At 40.2% G+C, this 25225-nt stretch overlaps 1 protein-coding gene across 1 annotated transcript; it reads left to right on the top strand.

The window, feature by feature from the left end:
• The first annotated feature begins 4384 nt into the window (after positions 1-4384).
• Positions 4385-15255, top strand: tekt3 (tektin 3). Its single transcript, XM_033985137.2, has 8 exons — positions 4385-4414; positions 5798-6395; positions 7596-7679; positions 7761-7831; positions 8736-8879; positions 9451-9673; positions 13373-13527; positions 15021-15255. Exons 2-8 carry the CDS (start codon positions 5826-5828, stop codon positions 15235-15237), a joined length of 1464 nt encoding a protein of 487 aa, XP_033841028.1. The 5' UTR covers positions 4385-4414; positions 5798-5825; the 3' UTR covers positions 15238-15255.
• Positions 15256-25225: the final 9970 nt, after the last annotated feature.

Raw genomic sequence — 25225 nt, 5'->3', positions numbered from 1 at the left:
GAGCGCTACCGGCTAGATATAGTCGGCCTCAACTCCACGCACAGCTTGGGCTCTGGAACCCAACTCCTTGAGAGGGGCTGGACTCTCCATTTCTCTGGCGTTGCCCGCGGGGAGCGGCGGCGAGCTGGTGTGGGCTTGCTCATTGCCCCACAGCTCAGCCACCACGTGTTGGAGTTCACCCCGGTGAATGAGAGGGTCGCGTCCCTGCGCCTTTGGGTCGGGGACAGGTCTGTCACTGTTGCGTCGGCCTACGGGCCAAACAGCAGTGCGGAGTACCCGGCCTTCTTGGAGTCCCTGGGAGGGGTACTAGACAGTGCACCAACCGGGGACTCCGTTGATCTCCTGGGGGACTTCAATGCCCATGTGGGTAATGACAGTGACACTTGGAGGGGCGTGATTGGGAGGAACGGCCTCCCCGATCTGAACCCGAGCGGTGTTTTGTTATTGGACTTCTGTGCCAGTCACAGTTTGTCCATAACAAACACCATGTTCAAGCACAAGGGTGTCCATCAGTGCACGTGGCACCAGGACACTCTAGGTCAGAGGTCGATGATCGACTTTGTTGTCGTGTCATCTGACCTCCGACCGCGTGTCTTGGACACTCGGGTGAAGAGAGGGGCTGAGCTGTCAACTGATCACCACCTGGTGGTGAGTTGGATCCGCTGGCAGAGGAGGAAGCCGGACAGACCTGGCAGGCCAAAGCTCATCGTGAGGGTCTGCTGGGAACGTCTGGCGGAGCCCTCTGTCAGAGGGGTCTTCAACTCACACCTCCGGGAGAGCTTCTCCCTGATCCCGGGGGAGGCTGGGGACATGGACTCTGAGTGGGCCATTTTCTCCACCTCTATTGTCGATGTGGCTGCTCATAGCTGTGGTCGTAAGGTCTGCGGTGCTTGTTGTGGCGGCAATCCCCGAACCCGGTGGTGGACACCGGAAGTAAGGGATGCCGTCCGGCTAAAGAAGGAGTCCTATCGAGCCTTGTTGGATCGTGGGACTCCTGAGGCAGCTGATGAGTACCGGCAGGCCAAGCGTGCCGCGGCTCGGGCAGTCACAGAGGCAAAAACTAGGGGTTGGGAGGAGTTCGGGGAGGCCAGGGAGGAGGACTATCGGACGGCCTCAAAGAAATTCTGGCAAACCGTCCGACGCCTCAGGAGGGAGAAGCAGTGCTTCACCAACACTGTTTACAGTGCGGGTGGAGAGCTGCTGACCTCGACCGGCGATGTTGTCGGGCGGTGGAAGGAATACTTTGAGGATCTCCTCAATCCCACTGTCACGTCTTCTGAGGAGGAAGCAGAAACTGGGCACCCGGAGGCGGACCCTGGCTGAAGTCACCGAGGTGGTTGGCAAGCTCCTCAGTGGCAAGGCTCCGTGGGTGGACGAGATCCGTCCTGAGTACCTCAAGTCTCTGGATGTTGTCTTGGCTGACACGTCTCTGCAACATCGCGTGGCGGTCAGGGACAGTGCCTGTGGAATGGCAGACCGGGGTGGTGGTCCCTCTGTATAAGAAGGGGGACCGGAGTATGTGTTCCAATTACAGGGGAATCACACTCCTCAGCCTTCCTGGTAAGGTCTATTCCAGGGTACTGGAGAGGAGAATCCAACCGATAGTCTAACCTTGGATTCAAGAGGAGCAGTGTGGTTTTCGTCCTGGTCGCGGAACACTGGACCAGCTCTATACTCTCCATCGGGTCCTTGAGGGTTTATGGGAGTTTGCCCAACCAGTCCACATGTGTTTTGTGGATCCGGAGAAGGCATTCGACTGTGTCCCTCGTGGTGCTCTGGGAGTATGGGGTCCGGGGCTCTTTGCTAAGGGCTGTCCGGTCCCTGTATGACCGGAGCAGGAGCTGTGTTTGCATTGCCGGCAGTAAGTCAGACCTGTTCCCGGTGCATGTTGGACTCCGCCAGGGCTGCCCTTTGTCACCGGTTCTGTTCATTATATTTATGGACAGAATTTCTAGGTGCAGCCAGGGGCTGGAGGGGGTCTGGTTTGGGAGCCACAGGGTTTCATCTCTGCTGTTTGCAGATGATGTTGTCCTGATGGCTTCTTCGAGCCAGGACCTGCAGCAGGCACTGGGGCGGTTTGCAGCCGAGTGTGAAGCGGCTGGGATGAGAATCAACTCCTCCAAATCCGAGGCCATGGTTCTCGACCGGAAAAAGGTGGTTTGCCCTCTCTGGGTGGGTGGTGAGTCTCTGCCTCAAGTGGAGGAGTTCAAGTATCTCAGGGTCTTGTTCACGAGTGAGGGAAGGATGGAGCGTAAGATTGACAGGTGGATCGGTGCAGCGTCTGCAGTGATGCAGTCGCTGTATCAGTCCGCTGTGGTAAAGAAGACGCTGAGTCCAAAGGCAAAGCTCTCAATTTACCAGTCAATCTACGTTCCTACCCTCACCTATGGTCATGAGCTCTGGGTAATGACCGAAAGGACAAGGTCGCGGATACAAGCGGCCGAAATGGGTTTCCTCCGTAGGGTGGCCGGGTGCACCCTTAGGGATAGGGTGAGGAGCTCGGTCACACGGGAGGAGCTCGGAGTAGAGCCGCTGCTCTGACACGTCGAGAGGAACCAGTTGAGATGGCTCGGGCATCTGTTCAAGATGCCTCCTGGACACCTCCCTAGGGAAATGTTCTGGGCATGTCTCACTGGGAGGAGGCCCCGGGGAAGACCCAGGACACACTGGAGGGACTATGTCTCTCAGCTGGCCGGGGAACGCCTTGGGGTCCCACCGGAGGAGCTGGAGGACGTGTCCGGGGTGAGGGAAGTCTGGGAGTCCCTGCTTAGACTGCTACCCCCGCGACCCGGCCCCGGATAAGCTTAAGAAAATGGATGGATGGATAGTTCTTTCTTCTCTTTGACCCTCTCGAAGTCACTTAATCGCTTATTTTCAAGACACTATATTGCCGATCAACTTATATTTTCACAGCCATCAGCATATACCTACTGCTCTATACTTACTTCATTCTACAATTTTATTATCTTAATCAACAAAACGTGCAGGATTCGACAGCGTCGTGTAATCATTTTGGTTCAAATGGAAAAAAAATCCACTACTTGTTGTGATGACGTTTACAACATCAGCTCCCACTGAAAGCAAATGCTAATTTTGAGGCAGAATAACTATTAAAATAACACCACAAACTGAAGTATTCTACATTTAAAAACAATCGTGCAGTCTTTAATTCAATTAATTTGAATTTTAATAGGTTGTTTACTTACTGCTTTAAATAATAGTGACTGTTAGCTAATAGCATGATGCGGTGCACGAGCCAATTCAGATGAAGCAACAATTAACAAATAAGGGAATAAAAACAACAAATCTTATGGCGCATTTAGAAGGCTTTATGCATTATCTGATTTTGGACACCTCCTCCTCATCTCTGTAGTAGAACGCAAGCTATCATCTGTCCAGCTTTGCCCCTCCAGGAGAGATGAGTGTAAACGATCCAGGCTGCAAAGGTAGGTAACACTACACAGATTATTATTTTGTCCTACAGCGGATTGTGAGGACTCTTCCTGTGGCATGAATCTTTAAAGAGCCCACTGTAATCCATACAGATGGGCAGATAGCGGCACAGAATGGACCCCGGCTATCCGATGCTACGCACAGACCAACTCAAATCTATGGCCCCAAAGATGAAGCTCAGATTGCTCAGCCCCAAATAGAAAATCAACCAAGATATTTAATTATAGAGGAACAAAAAACAAAAAGAGTATGAGACGTTAACACACAAATATACAAAAGGTACTGTTGGTACTGTACTAAAGCTGGAGACAATTTCAGAATTATACGCAAAATCATATGAAATAAATAAATAAGCAAACAAATGCACAAAGACAAAAACAAATACATAAATAAATATCAATTTGGGTTAAAAAAAATAATTTGTCAAGTATAAAATTCATATATTTATTAAAGCCCATGAAGTGTGTTTTATTTACAAATACAATATACTTTCCATTATTATTATTTTTTTAATCCAAAGCATTTATTTAGATTATTTTGATGTGAATGTTTACATCTCAATAACATAAAAATAGGACTATTTAGGATCAGGATATAGGTCAACATTTCATTTTTACCGTGTAGATTCTTTAAGTTCAGCTCCATGATAAGAACATCCACCTCTGAAGCACAAGTCAGTAAATATATGAAGTCATCTCAGCTTGACTAAATTTGTAAATTGAATCCAACTGTACGGCAACTGTAACCAACGGCAACTGCTTCTGTGTCAACAACAGAAATCTTGGCCGGGCCGGGCTCCTGTAGCCTAGCACTGTACCACAATTGGCTCACCCACTGAATGCTTAGATAACTTGTTCATCCATTATTCATGCCAGCTCACCTTTAGAGAGGTCTTGAGCTCATTTTCAGGTAAGCACTGTTCACAGGCAGACAGCGCACCGCGGGACCTCTACCTTTACCGGTGAGTTTTCTTGGAGATACTTTAAAGGTCATTTGGATTATTGTAACTGCGTACTTCTGTTGTATCTGTTGAAATCTCTCATCTGTGCCACACAAAATTGATAATTGTTGCATCGTTTAGTTGTGTAGTTGGGAATTACTATATTAGCTTTGTTTGTGTCTGATGCAAACTGCAAGACAAGAATCAATAAGTAACTTTTCTATAGTTTAAAAGAGCTTGGGAGTGAGTCGTCACACCTCAGAGAATTTTAAGTTAGGCTAACGTTGAACCTATATCTTAAAATGCTGTTAAAGTTAGAGTTCATTCAAAGATATTCTGACATTATAGTGTGATAAATGTATTTAGCAGTAGTGAAAAACAGCCTCCTTCTGGGTTGTTCCCTCAGCTCTTTTGTTTACTTTTTACATCGTCTTTGCTAACTCTATGGACATCTGCCAGTAGACCTAACAAAGTTTTTGACGTTCAATCCTGAGTTCCATGTACAAAAGGGTTAGGTTACCATTTGCAAAACAGCTTGAAATTTTTTGACAGTATAACATGAACCTAGATGAAAAATAATACTGTTTTGTTTGTTTGGAAACCTTCTTGCACCATAGCAAACATATTTCTATTGTAAATGTTACCCTTGATTCTAACCATAGACCGTATAAAGAAGTGGACTAAGTGAGTGTGACGTCACCCATGGCGTTCGACTCAAGTCAGATGAAGCTCGTTAGGGTGCCATATTTGGAATTCTGATCGCGAGTATCATAGCAACCAAAGAGCCAATCTGGAGTGAGGCTGTTGAAGGTAATGCACCTTCTGGCCTGCACCACTGGCTTAGCAGGGAGTGGGCACTTAGCAACACTGTCAATCAAACCTGTCGCTAGCGGGAGCAAGCTTGAGGAAAAAAGGCGCCTGGTTTGTCTATTAGTTAATTAATGTTCATATCTTGATTTATGGACACAATAAGGAAATAAAAATACAGGATCATGTAGCGCAGGTTAATACGAACATTTTAAGACCAAAATGACGAGTCTGACAGCAGCAGTTACAGAGAGAGGGTTGACAGTTTTCCAATGTTAAATTAATTGGAGACAGAGTTAATGGAGCAGGAAGTTCGCCCACGCTCACTTCCTATTTCAAACGCGGTGACTAGCAGGTTAGCTATGTCCATTAATATGTATATACAGTCTATGATCTACCACTGTCTATCCATGAGTTTCAGAACGATGAAAGTTAAGGCAGTTACCACAGTGAAGAAAAATATACTAATTATACTAGTATATATAACTAAATAATTTATCTTTAAAATAGAAAAAAAATCCACAAAAACGTTGAATGTAACTGGTAGAAACATGATCTCACTCAAATGTATTCTTACAATATTCATTTCAAAACCAGGAAACCACAAACTCTCTAGGAGACAGTTATGGAGCTGATGGGATCCACTCTGACTGCTACTTACGCCCGGCCAAAAACCAGTCACTTCCTCCCTGCCATCTCCACCATGGCGGCCAGTTACCGTGGCACCCAGCCCGCTTTACCCATGAGCGCTAGTGCCAACCAGTGGAGGACCAGCAGCTACTACAAGAGCAACGGCCCCCTCCCCTCGACGCTATCCATCCAACGGGACAATCTAGACTTAGTCCGGGCCAAAACAATGTTCTACCCGTCCAACAGAACAGCCCTGACAACTAGATACACTCCTGAAGACTGGTATAAATCCAACCACAGCAACTACAGAGAGTCGGAATCGTCACGGAAAAGTGCAGAGAGGTTAAGGCAAGATACGATTCGGCTCATGCAGGATAAGGATCAGCTGACCAGGAGGACACAGGAAACTACGAGTAAAAATCTTGGAGAGAGAGTGAGCGATATTGTCTTCTGGAAGTCTGAGCTGAGCCATGAGATCGATAACATGGTGACAGAGATAGCAGCTCTCAGCGAGGTCAAGAGGAGGCTGGAGAGAGCGCTGGCCGAGACGGAGGGGCCACTTCAGGTAAACATGCAATAAAGAGTATAAAGTCACATTTTTATGCCCCCATGGAGATGTTACTGCTTTGCCTGAATGATCCACAGTACCTGGGATCCAGAACACACACAGGGGTGTCAAACACATTTTCACTGAGGGCCACATCAGCAAAATGGCTGCTCTCAAAGAGCCAGATGTAAAATAAATCTAACTATTTTTTCAAATTGTTAATTAACTGTTTCTGTATTTATTACTTATTAAGCTACAAATATTGCATATGAATTTGCCTAAATGTAAAATAATGGCTGTGTAACTGTAACTGTAAACCATCATAACTTTTAATTTACCTTGTCGAGGGCCACATAAAATGATGTGGAGGGCCGCATTTGACCCGCGGGCCTCGAGTTTGACACATGTGCTTTACGAAGATGTGAGTCTGGTCACCTGTGAATCTGCCCATTTTCAAATATGATCAAGTTTGACCGGGTTTGCGAGGTTAATCTGTATAAAAAATACAGAGAGACGTAACATTAAACGTATATATCTATGGAGACAAGCGGGTCAAGTTACAGACCACATCAGCAGAGAGGCGACCCCGCTTTCAGTAAAGATGCTCAAAGTATCTTATTACCTTTAAGACTCATTCCAGACTGTGGAACATTTCAGGCAATATAATAACATAACCATGAAGAAAAACAGGTGATGGAACCTTCAGCTGAAAAATCTGATGAATCCGATTATAACATTTTGCTGTCTAGAGCCACCTCCTAATTCAAGATAAATAGAAAAAATAACATACATTTCACTCCCTATTGAAGTGGTAACTGTGAGCAAAAAGGCTAAAGGCTAGTACGTCTACACTCTCATGTTTGGGCATACACAGCGCACAACAAAGTCATATCTCATATCATGTTACCACTCTGCAGCCAAGATGTTTTGACTACAAAATCACTTGTAGCAACAGTCTCGCTCCATACATTTGCGTCACCAAGACACCTCTGAAAGCACCAGTGGTCATTGAACCTGTCAGCCTGTGAGAGCTAATGGTCTAAAAAAACAAGGACACCGCGCTAAATCTAGATCGGGTAACAGTGGGGTTCCTCAAGGAGCGGTAATTGGACCTATGTTATTGATACTGTGCTATTGATATATAATGAATGACAATGAATGAAACTCTTTACTGTCCTTCATCTGGTCTCGTTTGAGTCATGATCACTTTGTCAATAGGTGTCTCAAGAGTGTTTGTACCACAGAGAGAAGCGGATGTCCATTGATCTAGTGCATGACCACGTGGAGAAAGACCTAATTAAGGTAATGTCAGAGCACTACAGCTAGATACGATCTTGGTACTGTATCCAAACATGCATGAATTATTTATATTTGGGTGAACAGGAAGTGGAGGTGATCAAATCGTGCCAGGAGAGGATGAGGAGGTATCTGGAGAGAGCGGTGGCACAATTGGCGTGAGTATAGAAAAGATATTGAAGCCAAATTTTACACAAAAGACAACGATACATTAATTCAAACTTTTTGAACAAAGAGACACAGCAGGGAAGTGAATATTAAATTGGTTTGTGCTCTGTTAAACAATTTTCTAGTATTGTTTAGCAGTTTATCATAGAAGTCCCAAGTAGGTAATTTTTTCACGTTTACTTAATACTTTTAAGTACAAATTATTGTGTGATTTTTGACTGTTGTGTTGAGGGTTACAACTAAAATGAAATATCTTGGGCATATTATCACTGCAGACAGACTAGATGATGATGATATTTATAGACAATAAAGGATGTTGTATACTCAGGCAAATACTCTTATGTGGAAGTTTGGTTTTTGTACTGATGATGCAAAGTTGATATGGTTTAAATCGTATTATACACCGTTGTACATTGCCCAACTCTGGACTCATTACGAAAAATCCAGTGTGTAGGGGCTGCGGGTGGCCTGTAATGACGCTTAACAGGTGCTTTTTTGGGGGTGTCCTTGAGGAGGACTAGTGCGATCAAGATGTTTGTCACTGCACAAATGAACATTCTGCAAGTTGTACTCAGAACGTTAAAGTACAGTTTTTTTTGCAGGTTGAATAAGTCAGAAAATGAAATAATAATGTCACTCTCAAATATAAGATTCAGTGCAATACGCTTCACTGCAAGAAGTGGAGACACTGGTGTGGCCTTTTTAAATCATAAATGTTTACTGTTTGCATTGTCTTAAAAATGAACCATGCATCTGAAATAAAGATGAACTGAACTGAAATATGTGTACTTATAATCGAGTGAATCCTTAGCCATGTAACTATACTTTTACTTACCACTACTGATTCCAACTATTCTGTATTTGTCATGGTATATCGCTTTGTGGGTGTCCTAGGTCTAATCGAGCAGCGCAACATGAGCTGGAGCGAGACATGAGCGATAAAGTGACAGCTCAGAGGATCGACGACCGGTGTCACCACTTGAGAAACACGTCCAATGGGATCGGATACTACAGGGGCATCGAGAGACTGGACCCTTCGTGAGTGTATGCACTGACCAGGTCAAGCAGCCAGTCAGGGTGAAATACAAGTAACAAACCCATACATTTTACTTAGACCGAGAATATGCGGATGACACTGTTGTTAGTGGTTGGTAGAAGTATTATAATATCAGCAGACATCCTCTTACTGTACTTACTTACTTACCTTGGTGCCATAGCAAGAAGCTCCTTGGTTCGACTCCCGGGACAGGTGAGGCCTTTTTCGTGAAGTTTGCATGCAGCTCCCATCAACCTTAAAACGTACACAACAGATTAATTTCACCAGTAGCACTGAAGAAAGGGTCAAATGCAGAGGAGTTTGCAATTTCATATGAGGCTATTGTCTTAACCATACGAGAATCAAAAACTATTAAACCAAGGCTTACTCTACTTAACCCTTAATTAACTCTTAACCCATAAATGACTGAACAAATCTATTGCTACTTTGATATATACTTGATTCTCATTCATGCAACTGTTACTACAAATAAAAAGACTGTGTTAAAAGACAAGATATATGTTGTTTTTAGGTTTAACTAATAAGAGCAATGTATTTTTTATCACCTGACAGACTTTCTCTTCCCGACACCTGGTCCAAATTCACGGATGACAACATTTTGCATTCCCAGAGCGAACGCGCCGCCTCCCACAAACTCCGGGATGAGATTGAACTCTTGCTCAACACGACGTCCAACGAGATGTGGCACCAGTTCAACAACGTCAACGTGTCTTTTACCAACCGCATCTCCGAGACCTCGGATGCCAAGAACAGTCTGCAGACGCACCTGGCCAAGGTCTCTTACTCTACTTTATATTATACAGTTTATATTACGTGAATTTGAATCACTGAGGAGAAGGTATGACGTGCTAAAGATTCATTGATAATCAAAACATCACGTTGAAGTTGCACTGTGTAACGTTTCTGGTGGAGACTCCCCCAACTGCTTTTCTCATTGGAGATGTTACTATTTTGTCTAAAATGTTCACTAATATGGCATAAAATGATCTATATTCACGGAGAAAAGCAGGTGGTGCCACTAGGCTAGGTTACAGCTCAGATCTGTGGAGAGTTGAGTGCAGTCACAGCAAGAATGGATGTTTTTCAAGGTATTTGTGAGCAATAAAACAACTAATTGAGAAAAAAAGCAAGATAAATACATAATATTTGTATTGCGGGACATGGAAGGAAATAACATCACCATATAGATGTAGGTAGCAGACCCCTCACTAGAAAAGTTACATTGTGCACCTTTAAAGGGCTGACATTACACTATTTTATGATCTATGTTGTAATGTTGCTTCCTCATAAAAAAAACATACCTGGAGTTCCAATATTTTAATAAAGAAACACTGCATATTTACACTGAGTTCTTCTCTCAAACAGAAAACACTCTGTTCCACCTTGTGATGTCACCATGTGGTAATGCAAGTGCTCCACTGTTTCTTTAAAGTCCACACACCTTCACTAGAATCATTTGGATAATTTCAGCCCTGGAATTGCCAATCTCTACTGAACTAAAAGTAAAAGGAGCTGTTAACTTGAAAACTACCACTACATGACATCACAAGGTGGAACAGAGCATTTTGAGTTTAGGGGATGCAGACAGGCTAATAATACCGCATTACTCAAACATGTGTGAATAAAACAAAACATGCTTAATGCTCAGAAGAGTCAGTTTTGTTTAATATAGGACATGTAAATTTGTCTTGTTTTCTGTGTTCACTGTACTACCCAAGCACCAGTGACTCGCACATACCAACTCTATTTATACAAGAAGATATCGTTGTTGTGTATGCAAGCTTCAGTAAAACATCATCCAAAGTAGGTCAACATTATTTCAGAGACCACTGCATCAACCGTATTGTTATTGTTGAGATAAGGCGCTTATTATTTGCTCTGAAAAACAAGCATCAGAAGTTTCTCCAGGAGTCATGGTCAGGAGCAGTGATGGATGAAGTACTCGATTTTGTTACTTATGTAAAAGCACAGATACTGGAGCAAAAAATACTCAAATAAAAGCAAAAGCATCTCGTGAACAAATCTACTTAAGTAAATGTATTAAAGTACCTGTTTAAAAATGTACTTAAAGAGTAAAATGGTAAAGTATTTCAAGATTTTCAGATCAAGAAAAAGTCAAATTAACTGATTTTTATAAAAACTGAATTGTGTACAGAAACAATTATATATTTTTTGCTCAAACTATGAACATGTTAAAAATAAACCCTCAGTCTTTTCAGCAGGTCTAAAACTATAATAAAAAAATACTTTTACTTTTCAGTCCAGTTCAAAATGTAGTGGAGTAGAAAGTACAGATACCTGCTTTCAAATGTAGTGAAGTAAAAGTCAAAAGTAGCCACTTTAAAATTGACTTAAGTAAAGATTTTAGGCATCGGGACTTTGCTTAAGTAAAGTACTACTTTTACATTGTTACATTCCACCACTGGTCAGGAGTACCTCGCAAAAGGTAAATGACTTGTTCATGATTTTTGCAAAAAGATCTGGATAAATTGTGTTAGAGCCATGTGGATTCAACAAATTATATAGAACATTTCCTCCGTGCAGTTTCTGATTGAAGTCCATATGAAGACAATATTGACATCTGTTTTTATAGTAAAATGAAATTTTTATTCTGACACACTACTACAAACTACACCTATTTGTTTACAGTTTTTTGATCTATGTCTGTGTCTTATTTTGCATTCAGGCCCCTAATGGGAGCACCCACTTTTTGTCCAGTTGAAAGAATTGAATAGATCATACTTGGACGACTGAGGGATTACCCAGACATCTCTGTTTCGAGCTTGTATCCCAGTGCTTTCCTAACAATATCAGTATAATTGCTCCCCTCACAGAACCTCAAGGTTGCTGTGCGTTTTAGCTGAATCTTCCAGAGTAGGCAGATCACATGCTGTTTAGTGAGAAGGCAAAATCCCTCTCCTCTTGCATCAGTGGGTAACTCGATTTTCTACTTATTAGCAGATCATGTGCTTGTGCCATTCTCTTTTCCTCTGCGAGCTACAAACAAAACCAATGTAAATCCAATGCGTCTACATGTAACCCGAGAAGAGATCGATGTTAATCGCTCAAAGCATTGCTGTTTTGGTACTTCAGTTTGTCATCAGTGCCGTGCTAACAAGCTACAAACATGCTTACTATGAAATGTCCTAATCGAGCCGTAAATAGAACAAAAATGACTGGAGTAGATTAGCCAAAATTGTAAAAATATGTCTGCGATTTATTTTTGACAGCAGTTGTGATCTGAGGCACACGGTTCTCATTTAACCCAGTTTCAGAAGGCCAGTTATTTTTCCTAATTCAATTACATCAAAAGTGTTTGGACACAGAAGGACACTGTTAAGAAGCATACCAGATTGATTTATTAGGGCTACTGTCCATAATTACCACCAGCACTAGCTGTGAGTGTCTGCTTGAGTTTACTTTGCTAAAAGGTGAGTTCAGATATTGCCGTCTGGGCCAACCGCAACTGTACATAGTGTTAATGTAGTTTGTTTCTAAGAACTGCTTTTGTGTCAAACTGGTTGTAAAATTGTTTTCTGTGGCATATTAGCTCTATAGCTGCTCAATAGTGGCTCGGCTGGTTGTTACCATATCAGACTTAGAGTTTACTGTATTTCCATATCTTCAAAAACATGTATTTTCCCCACAATTTAATATCCTCCCATCCATTAATTTTCTTTTGCACTTATTTGGGGCTGGGTCATGGGGGCAGCAGTCTGAGTGTGGTCTCCCAGACTTCCCCAACCCCAGACACTATAGAGACAGATTTTCATGTATGGGCAAAATATAAAAGGAGGTAGGTATAAAATGTAATTGTCTTGAATGGACCAAACTGACTGAAATAATGGGAACTGTGCAATGAGTGGACAGTGCAATTATGGGAACTGTGCAGTTTTTACTTTGGCCCTTTTGTGACCCCAGATCTTGGGACAGCAGAGGGAAATTAGTCTTTGGCTATAATCCAGTGTGTTTACATTCAGGTTGTATCATGTCTGTTCATTAACATGCATTGTCCCAATCAAATAAATAAATAAATAAACACTTCCTCCAGCTCCTCCAGGGGGACCCCAAGGCGTTCTTAGACCAGCTGAGAGACATAGTCTCTGCATTGTGTCCTGAGTCGTCCCCGGGGCTTCTTCCCCCGTGGGACATGCCCAGAGCTCCTCACCCTATTTCTAAGGGAGCACCCATCCACCCTGCGGAGGAAACTCATTTCGACCGCTGGTATCTGCAAACTTTTCCTTTCTGTCTTTACATTGCCAAACAAGCAGAATGGTTTTAAACCCATCGAGATACACTTTTGAGTCTGCAAACTCCATGAGAATGAGCAGAAAAAATGGGCCACTGAAAATTTCACTGACAGATACCAACACATTCACTGCCAGAACATGTTTGGATTTTGGGTTTGGTTTGAGTATCTAGATAAAAAATGTAGGGTCCATTTCAATATCGTGTGATTCTGCTCCTCATTCAGACCCTTCAGGAGATCTTCCAGACTGAGATGCTGATCGAGTCTCTGAAAAAGGCCCTCAGAGACAAAGAGTGTCCGCTCAAAGTGGCCCAAACTCGGCTGGAGGAGCGGACCAGACGCCCCAACGTGGAGCTGTGCCGGGACAACCCACACCACAGGTAAACAGCCAGGGACATTTTTAAATTTGACTCATATGGATCTGACAATTCACTTTGGCTGGTTTCATTTTTATATTAACTCAATTTATTCTTGTTTTTTTTTTTTTTTGCTACAGTTACCTTTTATATAGACTGCAGAGGCAACCCTTTAAAAAACATGCAACTATCCCAAACAATTCACAAAAACTCCTCTATTTTTGGCTCCCTTTTTAAAAAATGTATAATTACATCTTACATTATGGTTCTGATATACTGCTGAATGTACAACAATGAGTTAAAGATGCACTACGTAGCTTTTCTGATGGAATGTCTGCCACCTGTTTGTCTTCATGGAATTACTGCTTTGCCTTGAATATTCCCCAGTATAGCATTAATCCTCTTGCATTTATTCAGTTACAGTTATTTATTTATTTTTATGACTAAAGATATACATTCTAAAAACATATTAGACATTTTTATCATGCGTGGGCTTGCCTCTCCACTGATCTGAACTGTAAGGTGGTAGCTCCTCCTTATTTCCATGGATATAGATTAACTTAATGCCATACTGTGCAAAATTACAAGATGAGGAAAACATTGAACCTTCCAGTGTTCATGCAGTACATTACAACGATAATGTACATTTTAATTAATAAGGAAGTAATAAAAATGGTAAAATATTGAGAGCCAAAAATAGTGGATGTTAATTTGTTTGATTTGTTGAGGTGTAGTTTAAAAAATGTGGAGGATTAGACGAGAATAAATACAGTTAATATATATATAAAACTATAAAAAACTAAAGTGAACTGTCAGACAACCAGTGGGGGATGAAGTACTCAATTTTGTTACTTAAGTAAAAGTACAGATACAGAGGTTAAAAGTACTCAAGTAAAAGTAAAAATATCACATGAAAAACTATACTTAAGTAAAATTATTTAAGTACCTGTTTCAAAATGTACTTAAAGAGCACAAAGTAAAAGGATTTCACACAAGTGTTGTTCATTTGTTAAAGTGTTAGATGTAGTGATAGTGATTAAAAATGACCCAACAAAAAGTAAAAACACATTTAAGTACCAGTTTAAATAATATTTTAAATGGGTACTTAAGTATTTCACACAGATTTTGATAGTGTTATTAATTGCTAAAGTGATATTGATTCAAAAATTAGACATATTTTGGTCACAGTAACAATACAAATCAATTCCTTCATTTTTCTTATGAATTTTGTGTATTTATTTTTGTTTGCTCAAAACCGAAGCTTGAACTCGAAAACTTTAGTCGGGATGTTGCCACGAACATGGTAAAAATAACCCTTCAAATCATATGAAATGTACTTTTTAATTTTCAGCCTAGTTCAAAAATGTAATGGAGTAGAAAGTACAGATACGTGCTCTCAAATGTAGTAAAGCAAAAAGTATCCACTGCAAAATGTGCTTAAGTAAAGTACAGATACCTAAAAAGTACAGTACTTTGTTACCGTCCACCACTGCAGATATTTGTTCACACTTTTTCAGACTGGTGGGTGAGGTTAAAGAGATCGAGGACACCATTTACAAACTGCAGGAGCGTCTGATGGAAGCGGAGAACACACTGCAGACCCTGGTGAAGACTAAAGTGACTCTGGAACACGACCTTTCCGTCAAAGCCAACTCCTTGTTTCTGGACCAAGAGAAGTGTATGAGCATCCGCAAGAGTTTTCCCAGCATGCCGCGGCTGGTCGGGTACACATAACAACCGCCCTCTGAGGAACCATAGCTGTTTTAATCAATGTGGAGTGATGAGTATGAAGTAGGGTGGTCAAAAGTACGGAAAATCAGATGCTAATCGGTGCTAAAAGTAATATTGAAACTAGATACTGGTCTGAGCAAGTATCGTATAAAAAGTACTACTATTTTGTGTATGATAAGTACATTCTATTGCTACAAAATAATCGGTATCGAGTCTCAAGTCTATTCCTTAGCATCGCAATGAAGTTTGAAATTTTAGTATCGTGACAACTCTAGTATGAAGGTAGTTTTGTGTATTTATAATGAAAGTGTGAAGTGTTGTCGACATCCTTCAACATTGGGGATTTTAACAGCACTTCTATGGGAAAAAAAACAAGCAATTTACCTTACCTGGATTGCGTAAGAATTGATAAAAATACATGGGTTTTATATAGAGCATTTCACAGTAACTCAGAGAAGCTTTACGTACAGTAGCTGAGCATAAAGTAAGTGAAATAAAATGCAATATTTATAGGAAAAAATATATAAATAAATGTATTTTGTTGATTTGCTGTTTCACTCTTTGAGCTTTTAAAATACTGCGACGTGAATTTGATTGGATTTAATTTCTGGAAACTTTAAAACTGAAAAAATATACATGAAATACCAACACTTTTCTTATACAATACACATTAAACCATCTTCATAAGTTAGATATTTGTATAGTGTTACTGCAAATTTAAATAAAATCCCAAAAATGTAATCTGCTGTCCAGTGCATTTGTACAGTTATGTAAGTCTTATTTGCACTTTATATTTGCACTACACTGTCAGGTTTCACACACTGTGCTCACATAGCGCAATATAAACAAACCTAGTTCTTTCCAACCTGAAAATTCTCCCTTTACTACAACTCGCTACAGTTTACTGAATGTCTCTCCCTGTTCTTCACCTCCATTTTACGCTAATCTATCCAAAACATTTAAATATATAGAATCCAGATAACTCATTTTCAACTACCCAAATCACTTTTATTGTTTAGATTAAGTGTACTATTTTTACATAACACTATCTGTATGTCTCGGGGCTGGTTGCCATGGCGCTGACTCCACTTGTTGTCACATGACGGCGTTCACAGCTCAGAGGTTCAGGGTTCACTGAACAGGTTGGAAACCCGCTGGGACCACTAATGCAGAAGGTTTGTTTTGTGTAACAGGGCAGAAAAGACACGTCTGATGTATGTTTGACTGATTTCGTGTTGAAGATGTTAAACAAACACGATACGGATGGAAAAACAATATTTTCCATGTACAGTAAGTTAAGTGTCTGTACTTTTTAAAGGTCCTATAATATGCAAAATTGACTCCTGTGAGCTTGTTACCTCATCAAAAACATACCTGAGTTGTGTTTTATTTCATTCATGCATGTTTGAGTAACCTTTTATAATTAGTCTGTCTAAATCTCCAACGCTCAAAATGCTCTGTTCCACCTTGTGATGTCATGTAGTGGTAGTTTTCAAGTTAACAGCTCCTTTTACCGTTAGTTCAGTACAGATTGGCAATTCCAGGGCTGAAATTATCCAAATGATTGTACTGAAAGTGTTTGAAGTTTAAAAAGACAGTGGAGCACTTCCTGTATCACCTCATGACATCACAAGGTGGAACAGAGTGTTTTCTGTTCCTTTACGTGTCTAAAGTTTATTATTTATTATTTTATTGGAGTATTACTTTTTACCACAGTCAGGATCGTTTTGTTTGTTTTTGACATACAGCTTAAAACGTATGACTAAAATACAATTACCATCTCAAGACGACGCCAGAAACAACATCGTAAGCGGGTCCACCACCTGCTTGCCTTGACATGTTATTGTTTAGTGTGTAATGTTCCACAGTACGGCATTAAACGTATATGTTATTTATCCAGTTACAAGACGTTTTAGCTCTAAAAATATGCATTGTTACTGTTCATGGGATCGCATCTCCACAACTCTGACCTGCAACTTGACCTTACGGTGTCGCCTGTTCGTCTCCATGGAGATAGACAAGTTTAAGGCCATACTGTGGAACATTTTCAAACACTCCCAAAATGTATATATACTACTGTACAACACCATACGCTCATAATGCTAGCTCTATAGAGTCACAATGCACCCATCCCTGTACTATAAACTCAATCGTTATTAAATTTCACTTTGTGTGTCACCAGTTTCTATTTCCTTCCCTGACCACACAGCGCAGTACACTCACCACTCACTTATGGTCACTCCCCAACCCAACCCAACCCTCCGCTCCCACTGTGACCTTTGCCTTTTCTTAGGAATGTAAACTTCACTACAGCTAGTCGCGCGTAGCCGACGTCGTGTCTCGAGTCGTATTGATCACCTTTATAACATGTTGGAAATAGCATTAAGATAAGATACGGCAACTAATACTCTAATAATTAAAAAGTAAAAAAGTATACACTACACACTATATAAAGAGGTAGTGTTCAGAGTTCTCAGACAGATAAGGGAGTCCGTGGTTGTGTGTGGAGCTTGCCCTTTGATTTAGTGTAATGTTTTACAGCGGCATTGTCAGGCTGGTCCTATGCTGTGCAAATATCATTGTGTTTAATCATATGTTAGACAGTGCTTCTCAAACTGTGGGGCGGGGACCATTTTTCACACCAAGTACTAGCAAAGAAAAGATTTTTGGTTTTCTGAGTGCCACCAGATCTAAACCAGGTCTATAACAGGACTATTATAGGTCTAATCTAGGACTAAACCAGGTCTATAACAGAACTATTATAGGCCAAATCTTGGACTAAACCAGGTCTATAACAGGACTATTATAGGTCTAATCGATGACTAAACCAGGTCTATAACAGGACTATTATAGGTCTAATCTAGGACTAAACCAGGTCTATAACAGGACTATTATAGGTCTAATCTAGGACTAAACCAGGTCTATAACAGGACTATTATAGGTCAAATTTTGGACTAAACCAGGTCTATAACAGGACTATTATAGGTCTAATCTAGGACTAAACCAGGTCTATAACAGGACTATTATAGGTCTAATGTAGGACTAAACCAGGTCTATAACAGGACTATTATAGGTCTAATCTTGGACTAAACCAGGTCTATAACAGGACTATTATAGGTCTAAACAAGGACTAAACCAGGTCTATAACAGGACTATTATAGGTCTAAACTAGGACTAAACCAGGTCTATAACAGGACTATTATAGGTCTAATCTAGGACTAAACCAGGTCTATAACAGGACTATTATAGGTCTAATTTTGGACTAAACCAGGTCTATAACAGGACTATTATAGGTCAAATTTTGGACTAAACCAGGTCTATAACAGGACTATTATAGGTCTAATCTAGGACTAAACCAGGTCTATAACAGGACTATTATAGGTCTAATCTAGGACTAAACCAGGTCTATAACAGGACTATTATAGGTCAAATTTTGGACTAAACCAGGTCTATAACAGGACTATTATAGGTCTAATCTAGGACTAAACCAGGTCTATAACAGGACTATTATAGGTCAAATTTTGGACTAAACCAGGTCTATAACAGGACTATTATAGGTATAATCTAGGACTAAACCAGGTCTATAACAGGACTATTATAGGCCAAATCTTGGACTAAACCAGGTCTATAACAGGACTATTATAGGTCTAATCTAGGACTAAACCAGGTCTATAACAGGACTATTATAGGTCTAATCAAGGACTAAACCAGGTCTATAACAGGACTATTATAGGTCAAATTTTGGACTAAACCAGGTCTATAACAGGACTATTATAGGTCTAATCTAGGACTAAACCATGTCTATAACAGGACTATTACAGGTCTAATCTAGGACTAAACCAGGTCTATAACAGGACTATTATAGGTCTAATCTTGGACTAAACCAGGTCTATAACAGGACTATTATAGGTCTAATCTAGGACTAAACCATGTCTATAACAGGACTATTACAGGTCTAATCTAGGACTAAACCAGGTCTATAACAGGACTATTATAGGTCTAATCTTGGACTAAACCAGGTCTATAACAGGACTATTATAGGTCTAATCTTGGACTAAACCAGGTCTATAACAGGACTATTATAGGTCTAATCTTGGACTAAACCAGGTCTATAACAGGACTATTATAGGTCTAATCTTGGACTAAACCAGGTCTATAACAGGACTATTATAGGTCTAATCTTGGACTAAACCAGGTCTATAACAGGACTATTATAGGTCTAATCTTGGACTAAACCAGGTCTATAACAGGACTATTATAGGTCTAATCTTGGACTAAACCAGGTCTATAACAGGACTATTATAGGTCTAATCTAGGACTAAACCAGGTCTATAACAGGACTATTATAGGTCTAATCTAGGGCTAAACCAGGTCTATAAAAGGACTATTTCAAACCTAAAAGTGGACTACATAATTTCCACGTCAGACTAGAATTATAGCCTCCTTCTGCCTGTCAGATTGTCTCAGTCTTTAACGCAGAAAATCCACCTCTTACCTACCACCTTATTAAATACCTCCCTGGTATTTAATAATTTAATTTGTGTTTTGTTTTGGTTTTTTTGGTGTTTTTTTTTTGTGAAGCACTTTGGTCACCCGAAGTTGTTTTAAATATGCTATAAAAATAAACTTGAATCGAATTGAAAATAATCCAAAGGCGGACAAAAAAATTTGATAAAATTAACTCAATATGAGACAGACCCACAGACTGAAGAACTGTCCAAGTAACACCTGAAGGAGCTCACAGGCCACAGTTTGAGTAACACTACACAAGCTTATTCTGAACTGCTGTCTTTTGCAGTGTTTTATTTAGACTTTTATTCCAGTATAGACTATTTGGGTCTGGGAAGGTTGGCGTTCCAAATCCCGCTCTCACTGTAAATTGGTTGGGCGTCATTGGTTGAGCAGTCAGATCTGTTGATCCACAGGTTAGTGGTGCAATTCCAGCTCCCACAGATGAATGCTGTTGTTGTGTCCTTAGGCAAAACACTTAACCCACCTCACCCCCAGTGTCTGTGTACACTGGTGTATGAATGTGTGTGTGGATGGGTGAGTGGTTCCTTGATGTAAAGCACTATCTGACCATAATGGTTTTGAGCTGGTTTGATCCTGACTTTGAAAGCAGTTGATAAAAAACAAAAAAAACAAAACATAATCTTCAGAATAAAATTATAAGACTTTAATGGCTAATTTTGCAGTCCATTCTCATTTAGTAACACAGCATCAATCAGGACAATAACAAGCAGATTTTTAGCACCTTTCTGCACCGTTTTTCTGGCAACTTTCTTTTTTTTCTGAAAAGTTATGCTCTGACTCTACAGCACTGAGACACTGGTGTGGGATCCTCCATGTCTGTGTGTTCTGCGCTGTCCCTCTGCAGTGAATTCCTCAGCCTTAGCATCGCAAAGAAAGGCCCCCTGTTGTCAAGTGAACATCAAAGACCCCCAGTGCCCTTGTCACCTTGTTATTAAAGAGACACCAGAGATTGGTTCAGGTTTCTGCTCTCTCAGCTATTTCTCAAACTATTCGCTATCAACCTATTACTGTGGAGTGCAAAATTGTAGAAAAATGCTCAATAATAATAATAATAAATACAAAATAAATAAATCAATAAAAATAAATACATCAATAAAAATAAATACATTAAAATAAAAAAAAAACATTTAAAAATAAAATAAAAAAATAAAATAAATAAATCCATAAAATAAAATTACATTAAAAAATAAATAAATAAAAAATATATAAAATAAAATAAAAAAATTAAAAAATGATGAATTAGTCTTAGCACTTTTTTCCAAATGTTAAAAAGTCACTTTACAATTTGGTACATTGGTGGAAAGCTACTGTTACAGCCACAGTTACTCTGGGGCAGACTGGTAAAAGTGACGCTGCCAATCTGCATCATCCAAAGACAACCAACACTCATGCACACACTACATTCAGGCAATGTGGGTGAAGTGCCTTGCCTAAGGACACAACAACAGTTTTTGTGACTGGCGCCCCACTGTGACACCTGGTATTCCCAGCGCTTAGGTTCTGAGATATGATGAGATCAGACTTAGACAAGGAGGTATGGTCAAGTTACAGTGTCCAGATCTGTACTCAAGCTTAACCTTTACCTTAAATCTTAAAATGTACTAAAAGGAAGAAAACTTAGATTATAGACCGCTACTAAGGCTTTAACTAGCAATAAACAAACAGTAAAGTGTAGTAGTAGTAGCAGTAGTAGTAGCAGTAGTAGTTTCCTTCACCTCACTACACTTACACTCCCCCTTCTAATTAAACTGACTTTTTTGTCCAGTGTTTTGTTTGACTAGCTCCTCTCATGCACAGCTCGGGCAGCCCTTTGGCAGTGACACAAATAGCTCCCAAAGAGAATATATCTGCCCTCCTGTCCCGCCCACGGCGTTGAGGGAATGTACTCCGGCATTCCTCCCAGTCCACACATGTTGGCAGTTTATTTTTACCGTTAGCTCTTGTTATAGATGCCCTGTGCTCCCTGTTAGTTTATGGCACTCACATAGTAGACATGCCGTGGCTAAAGAGCTGAGCGCAGAGGACTTGAGCTGTCTTACGAGCCATCTCAGTGGGGGGGGATTGGCACAGTTGAAATTACACTCTTTGACGTGGACCGCGTGCCAAGATAACGAAATACCTAAACATTCGAGCGTATTTGGGGTCCATTATAGACTTGGCTACAGATGCTAGCTTGCAGATTAGCACAAGGACACATTCAATACTAGTAAAAGTACTCTTGTGTCATCGATCTCTGACCAAACTTAACTCAAGATCTGGAGATGGATCTACTACTACTCCTGGTTATCCAACTTACAATGAAGTGACCTAATTACTCAAATAAAACTTCATAAACTGAGTCATTTCTTTAATCTTTAGTTATATAAGGATAGCCCAATAATAGAACCAGTCTCTTTTCCATGAGTGCCTTGTGAAGTACTATACAAACGAAAACTACATCAAGGAACTCCCCTATTGATACACCAGTGTACGCAGCTAAGAGTCTTGCCCAAGGACACAGCAACAGCATTCATCTATGGGAGCTAGAAACCCAACACCAACCTGCAGATCAGCGGATGAAAACTATTCTTCCAACTTTACGATTCCTTAATACCAGGAGTAAAAGCATTCATTCATGACAAAGTACAGTTGGCGTCCAAACTTAAATCAACGGCTTTGATACTTTGATCCTAATCGCATTATAAAAGAACATATTAATGTGTCTCCAGCAGTAAAGGAATGTTAGCGGAGTCAGATTACATAATAATTAATCCGATCTATCAATTCAAACTCATTGGTTAAAACATGTAAAATGGAGAAATTCCTGAAAAATGGCTAATTATGATCACAACTTTACTGCAAACTCAATTTTGACAGGATTCATTGACTTGACTCTGCGGGGTTTGAATGTGCAGTTGTTGTTTCCATAGGTACAACGGGTTTGGAACATAAACTGTAAAAAGAAGTGGACTAAGTGAGTGTGACGTCATCCATACCATTTGGCTACAGTCAAGGATAGCAGTTATAGAGGCGAATTTGGAGCCAGGTTGCTTATTAGGAATTCCGACCAAAATAGCAACCAAAGAGCCAATCTATAGCGAGGCTGTTGAAGGTAGCACCCCTTTCCACCTGCATCGCTAGTTTAGCAGGGAGTGGGCACCAATCTAACCTGTTGCTGATGCTAGCGGGAGCAACCTTGGGGAAAGATGATGCCTGATGTGTCTGTTATTAATGCTCATTTCTTGCGTTACAGACACAGTAGCAAAATAAAAACACCAGGATCATGTAGAGCGGGTTAATACGAACATTTTAAGACCAAAATGATGAGTCTGACAGCAGCAGTTACAGAGAGAGGAGAGACGGTTTTCCAATATAAAGTGAATTGGAGCCAAAGTCAATGGAGCCACAGGTGCACTCATGCTCAATTCCTATCAATTGATGTCTGTATGTCCATTTCTATATAATCTGTGGTGTGATAGCAGTTCAAAGCCAGTGAAGTATTCCCACTGACAAATAAGAGTTGTGCGTTTTGTGGTTTTTGGTCCAAACCGCCTCCCGTCCGCTGGTTGCTCTGTGTGACTGTCTGCTGATCTGGGCTCACATGAGAAATCTTTACCCAAAACTTTTCCAATCAACATTATCTCCTCTCAGAATTCTTCACATAATTCCGTCAAGACAGTCTCAGTCAATACAGTTGTAACAAAAAGACCAAATCTTTTCAAAGGGATTATAAGGCCACGCAACTTATAAACACAATAATGTATCTTTTCACGCCTCAGAGAAACCTTTAAGTACGTTTTAAGGCTAGATAAGGGAAACCATTGGACAAAAGCAAAAACTCAGCTAAAACTATAATTGAACCAAGTCATGGAGAGGCAAAGCAAGTTTAAACTAGAAGAATAAGGACTAATCGAGGACTAGACCAGGACTAAACCAGGTCTTATCCCCATCGAAAACTGCACTGCATTATTCATATTTATTTACCAAGTCTAAAGCTGGAAAAAACAACCCACAACCCCAGAATCCTACTTTCACCTCATATCAAGAAGGTCCCAGATTTGGATAGGTTTCTTAGGGGCACTCGGGTTTCACTCACAGCTGGGTCAAATGCAGAGCACGAACTTCCTTATGGGGACAACAGTTACAGCTTAGATTTAGCTACATTTTTACATTCAAATTGAATCACATTGTCATAATCAGTGGTGGATGAAGTATCTAATGTTGTAACTTAAGTAGACGTACAGATACAGAGGTAAAAAAGTATTACATGCAAAAAGTACCTGTTAAAAAAATGCACTTTGAGTTTTTCTTATGAGTTTTGTGTATTTATTTTTGTTTGCTCAAGCCGAAACTGTAGTCAGGATGTTATCAAGAACATGGTAAAAATAACCCTTCAAATCATATGAAAAGTACTTTTTACTTATCAGTCCTGTTTAAAAATGTAGTTGAGTAGAAAGTACAGATACTGCTTTTAAATGTAGTTAAATAAAAGTAAAATGTATCCAATGTAAAATCTACTTAAGTACAGTACTTTACTACTTGTACTTTGTAACCTTCCACCTCTGGACATAATACAAAATGCATCTGTTTTTTTTAGTACCATCAGAACTAACATCGTTCCACCACATGTACCCAGACCACACATTGAGAACCACGTATTATCAAAGCATTATCTTAAGTGCTCTATCTGTCTATCTGAAAAATAAATCCTTGTCATTCAAAAGTGGACTGCTATTACAGGAAAATATCTTGGAGGTTTTTGTTTTTTTATTTTGCTGAATCACAGTGGAGAGACTGGGCCAGAGAACACGATGAGTCTTGATTAAATTTGATCTTATTTATGCATCTAGCAGAGGAGAGGAAGAACACAGGCCCAGATTCTCACTAAAAGCACTCAAAAAATAATAATATAACAAAGTTTTACCAATATCAAAGTCACAATACTTCAATCTGTACAGTTATGATGAGGAAATAGCAGTTTATGACCGAGCAGTTATTCGAGTGCACATGAGTGTAAATGGGGCTAAATAAAGGGTCAAGTGATGCAAGTGAGGCGCCATTTTAAATTGTATTACATCCTTGTATAGAAAATGCGATTATGTATAGACAACACAAAGCTTTGGTTATGCTTAAAAATGGGCGGTTTAGAAATATATATTCAGCTAACATTTTGAGGCCTTTCAATTCCGATGCAAAAGCTTTAATATTTAGTTTGGAATTGTTAATTGCTATGGCAACGGTCCAAATTTTTCATCATTCTGAACTCTATGGATATGCAAAAAGAAAAAAAAAATAGATAAATATTTTCATTTTGATTTATTTGACCCAAATGTCATTCATACTCTTGGTGGCCCGCTTCTGTCATTTACCACCACTTGACCTCTGACCTGAGCTATTTTGATTTCGTCACCTCGTGCTCGGCTTTGACATTTCTCCAATTGGCTGTTTATCTGACATTACTTCTATCATCAATAACTGC

The sequence above is a fragment of the Periophthalmus magnuspinnatus genome, chromosome 19, assembly GCF_009829125.3.
Source record: "Periophthalmus magnuspinnatus isolate fPerMag1 chromosome 19, fPerMag1.2.pri, whole genome shotgun sequence".
Classification (NCBI taxonomy): Eukaryota; Metazoa; Chordata; class Actinopteri; order Gobiiformes; family Gobiidae; genus Periophthalmus; species Periophthalmus magnuspinnatus.
The sequence above is the reverse complement of the archived record's forward strand: the minus strand, read 5'-3'. Positions and strand labels throughout refer to the sequence as shown.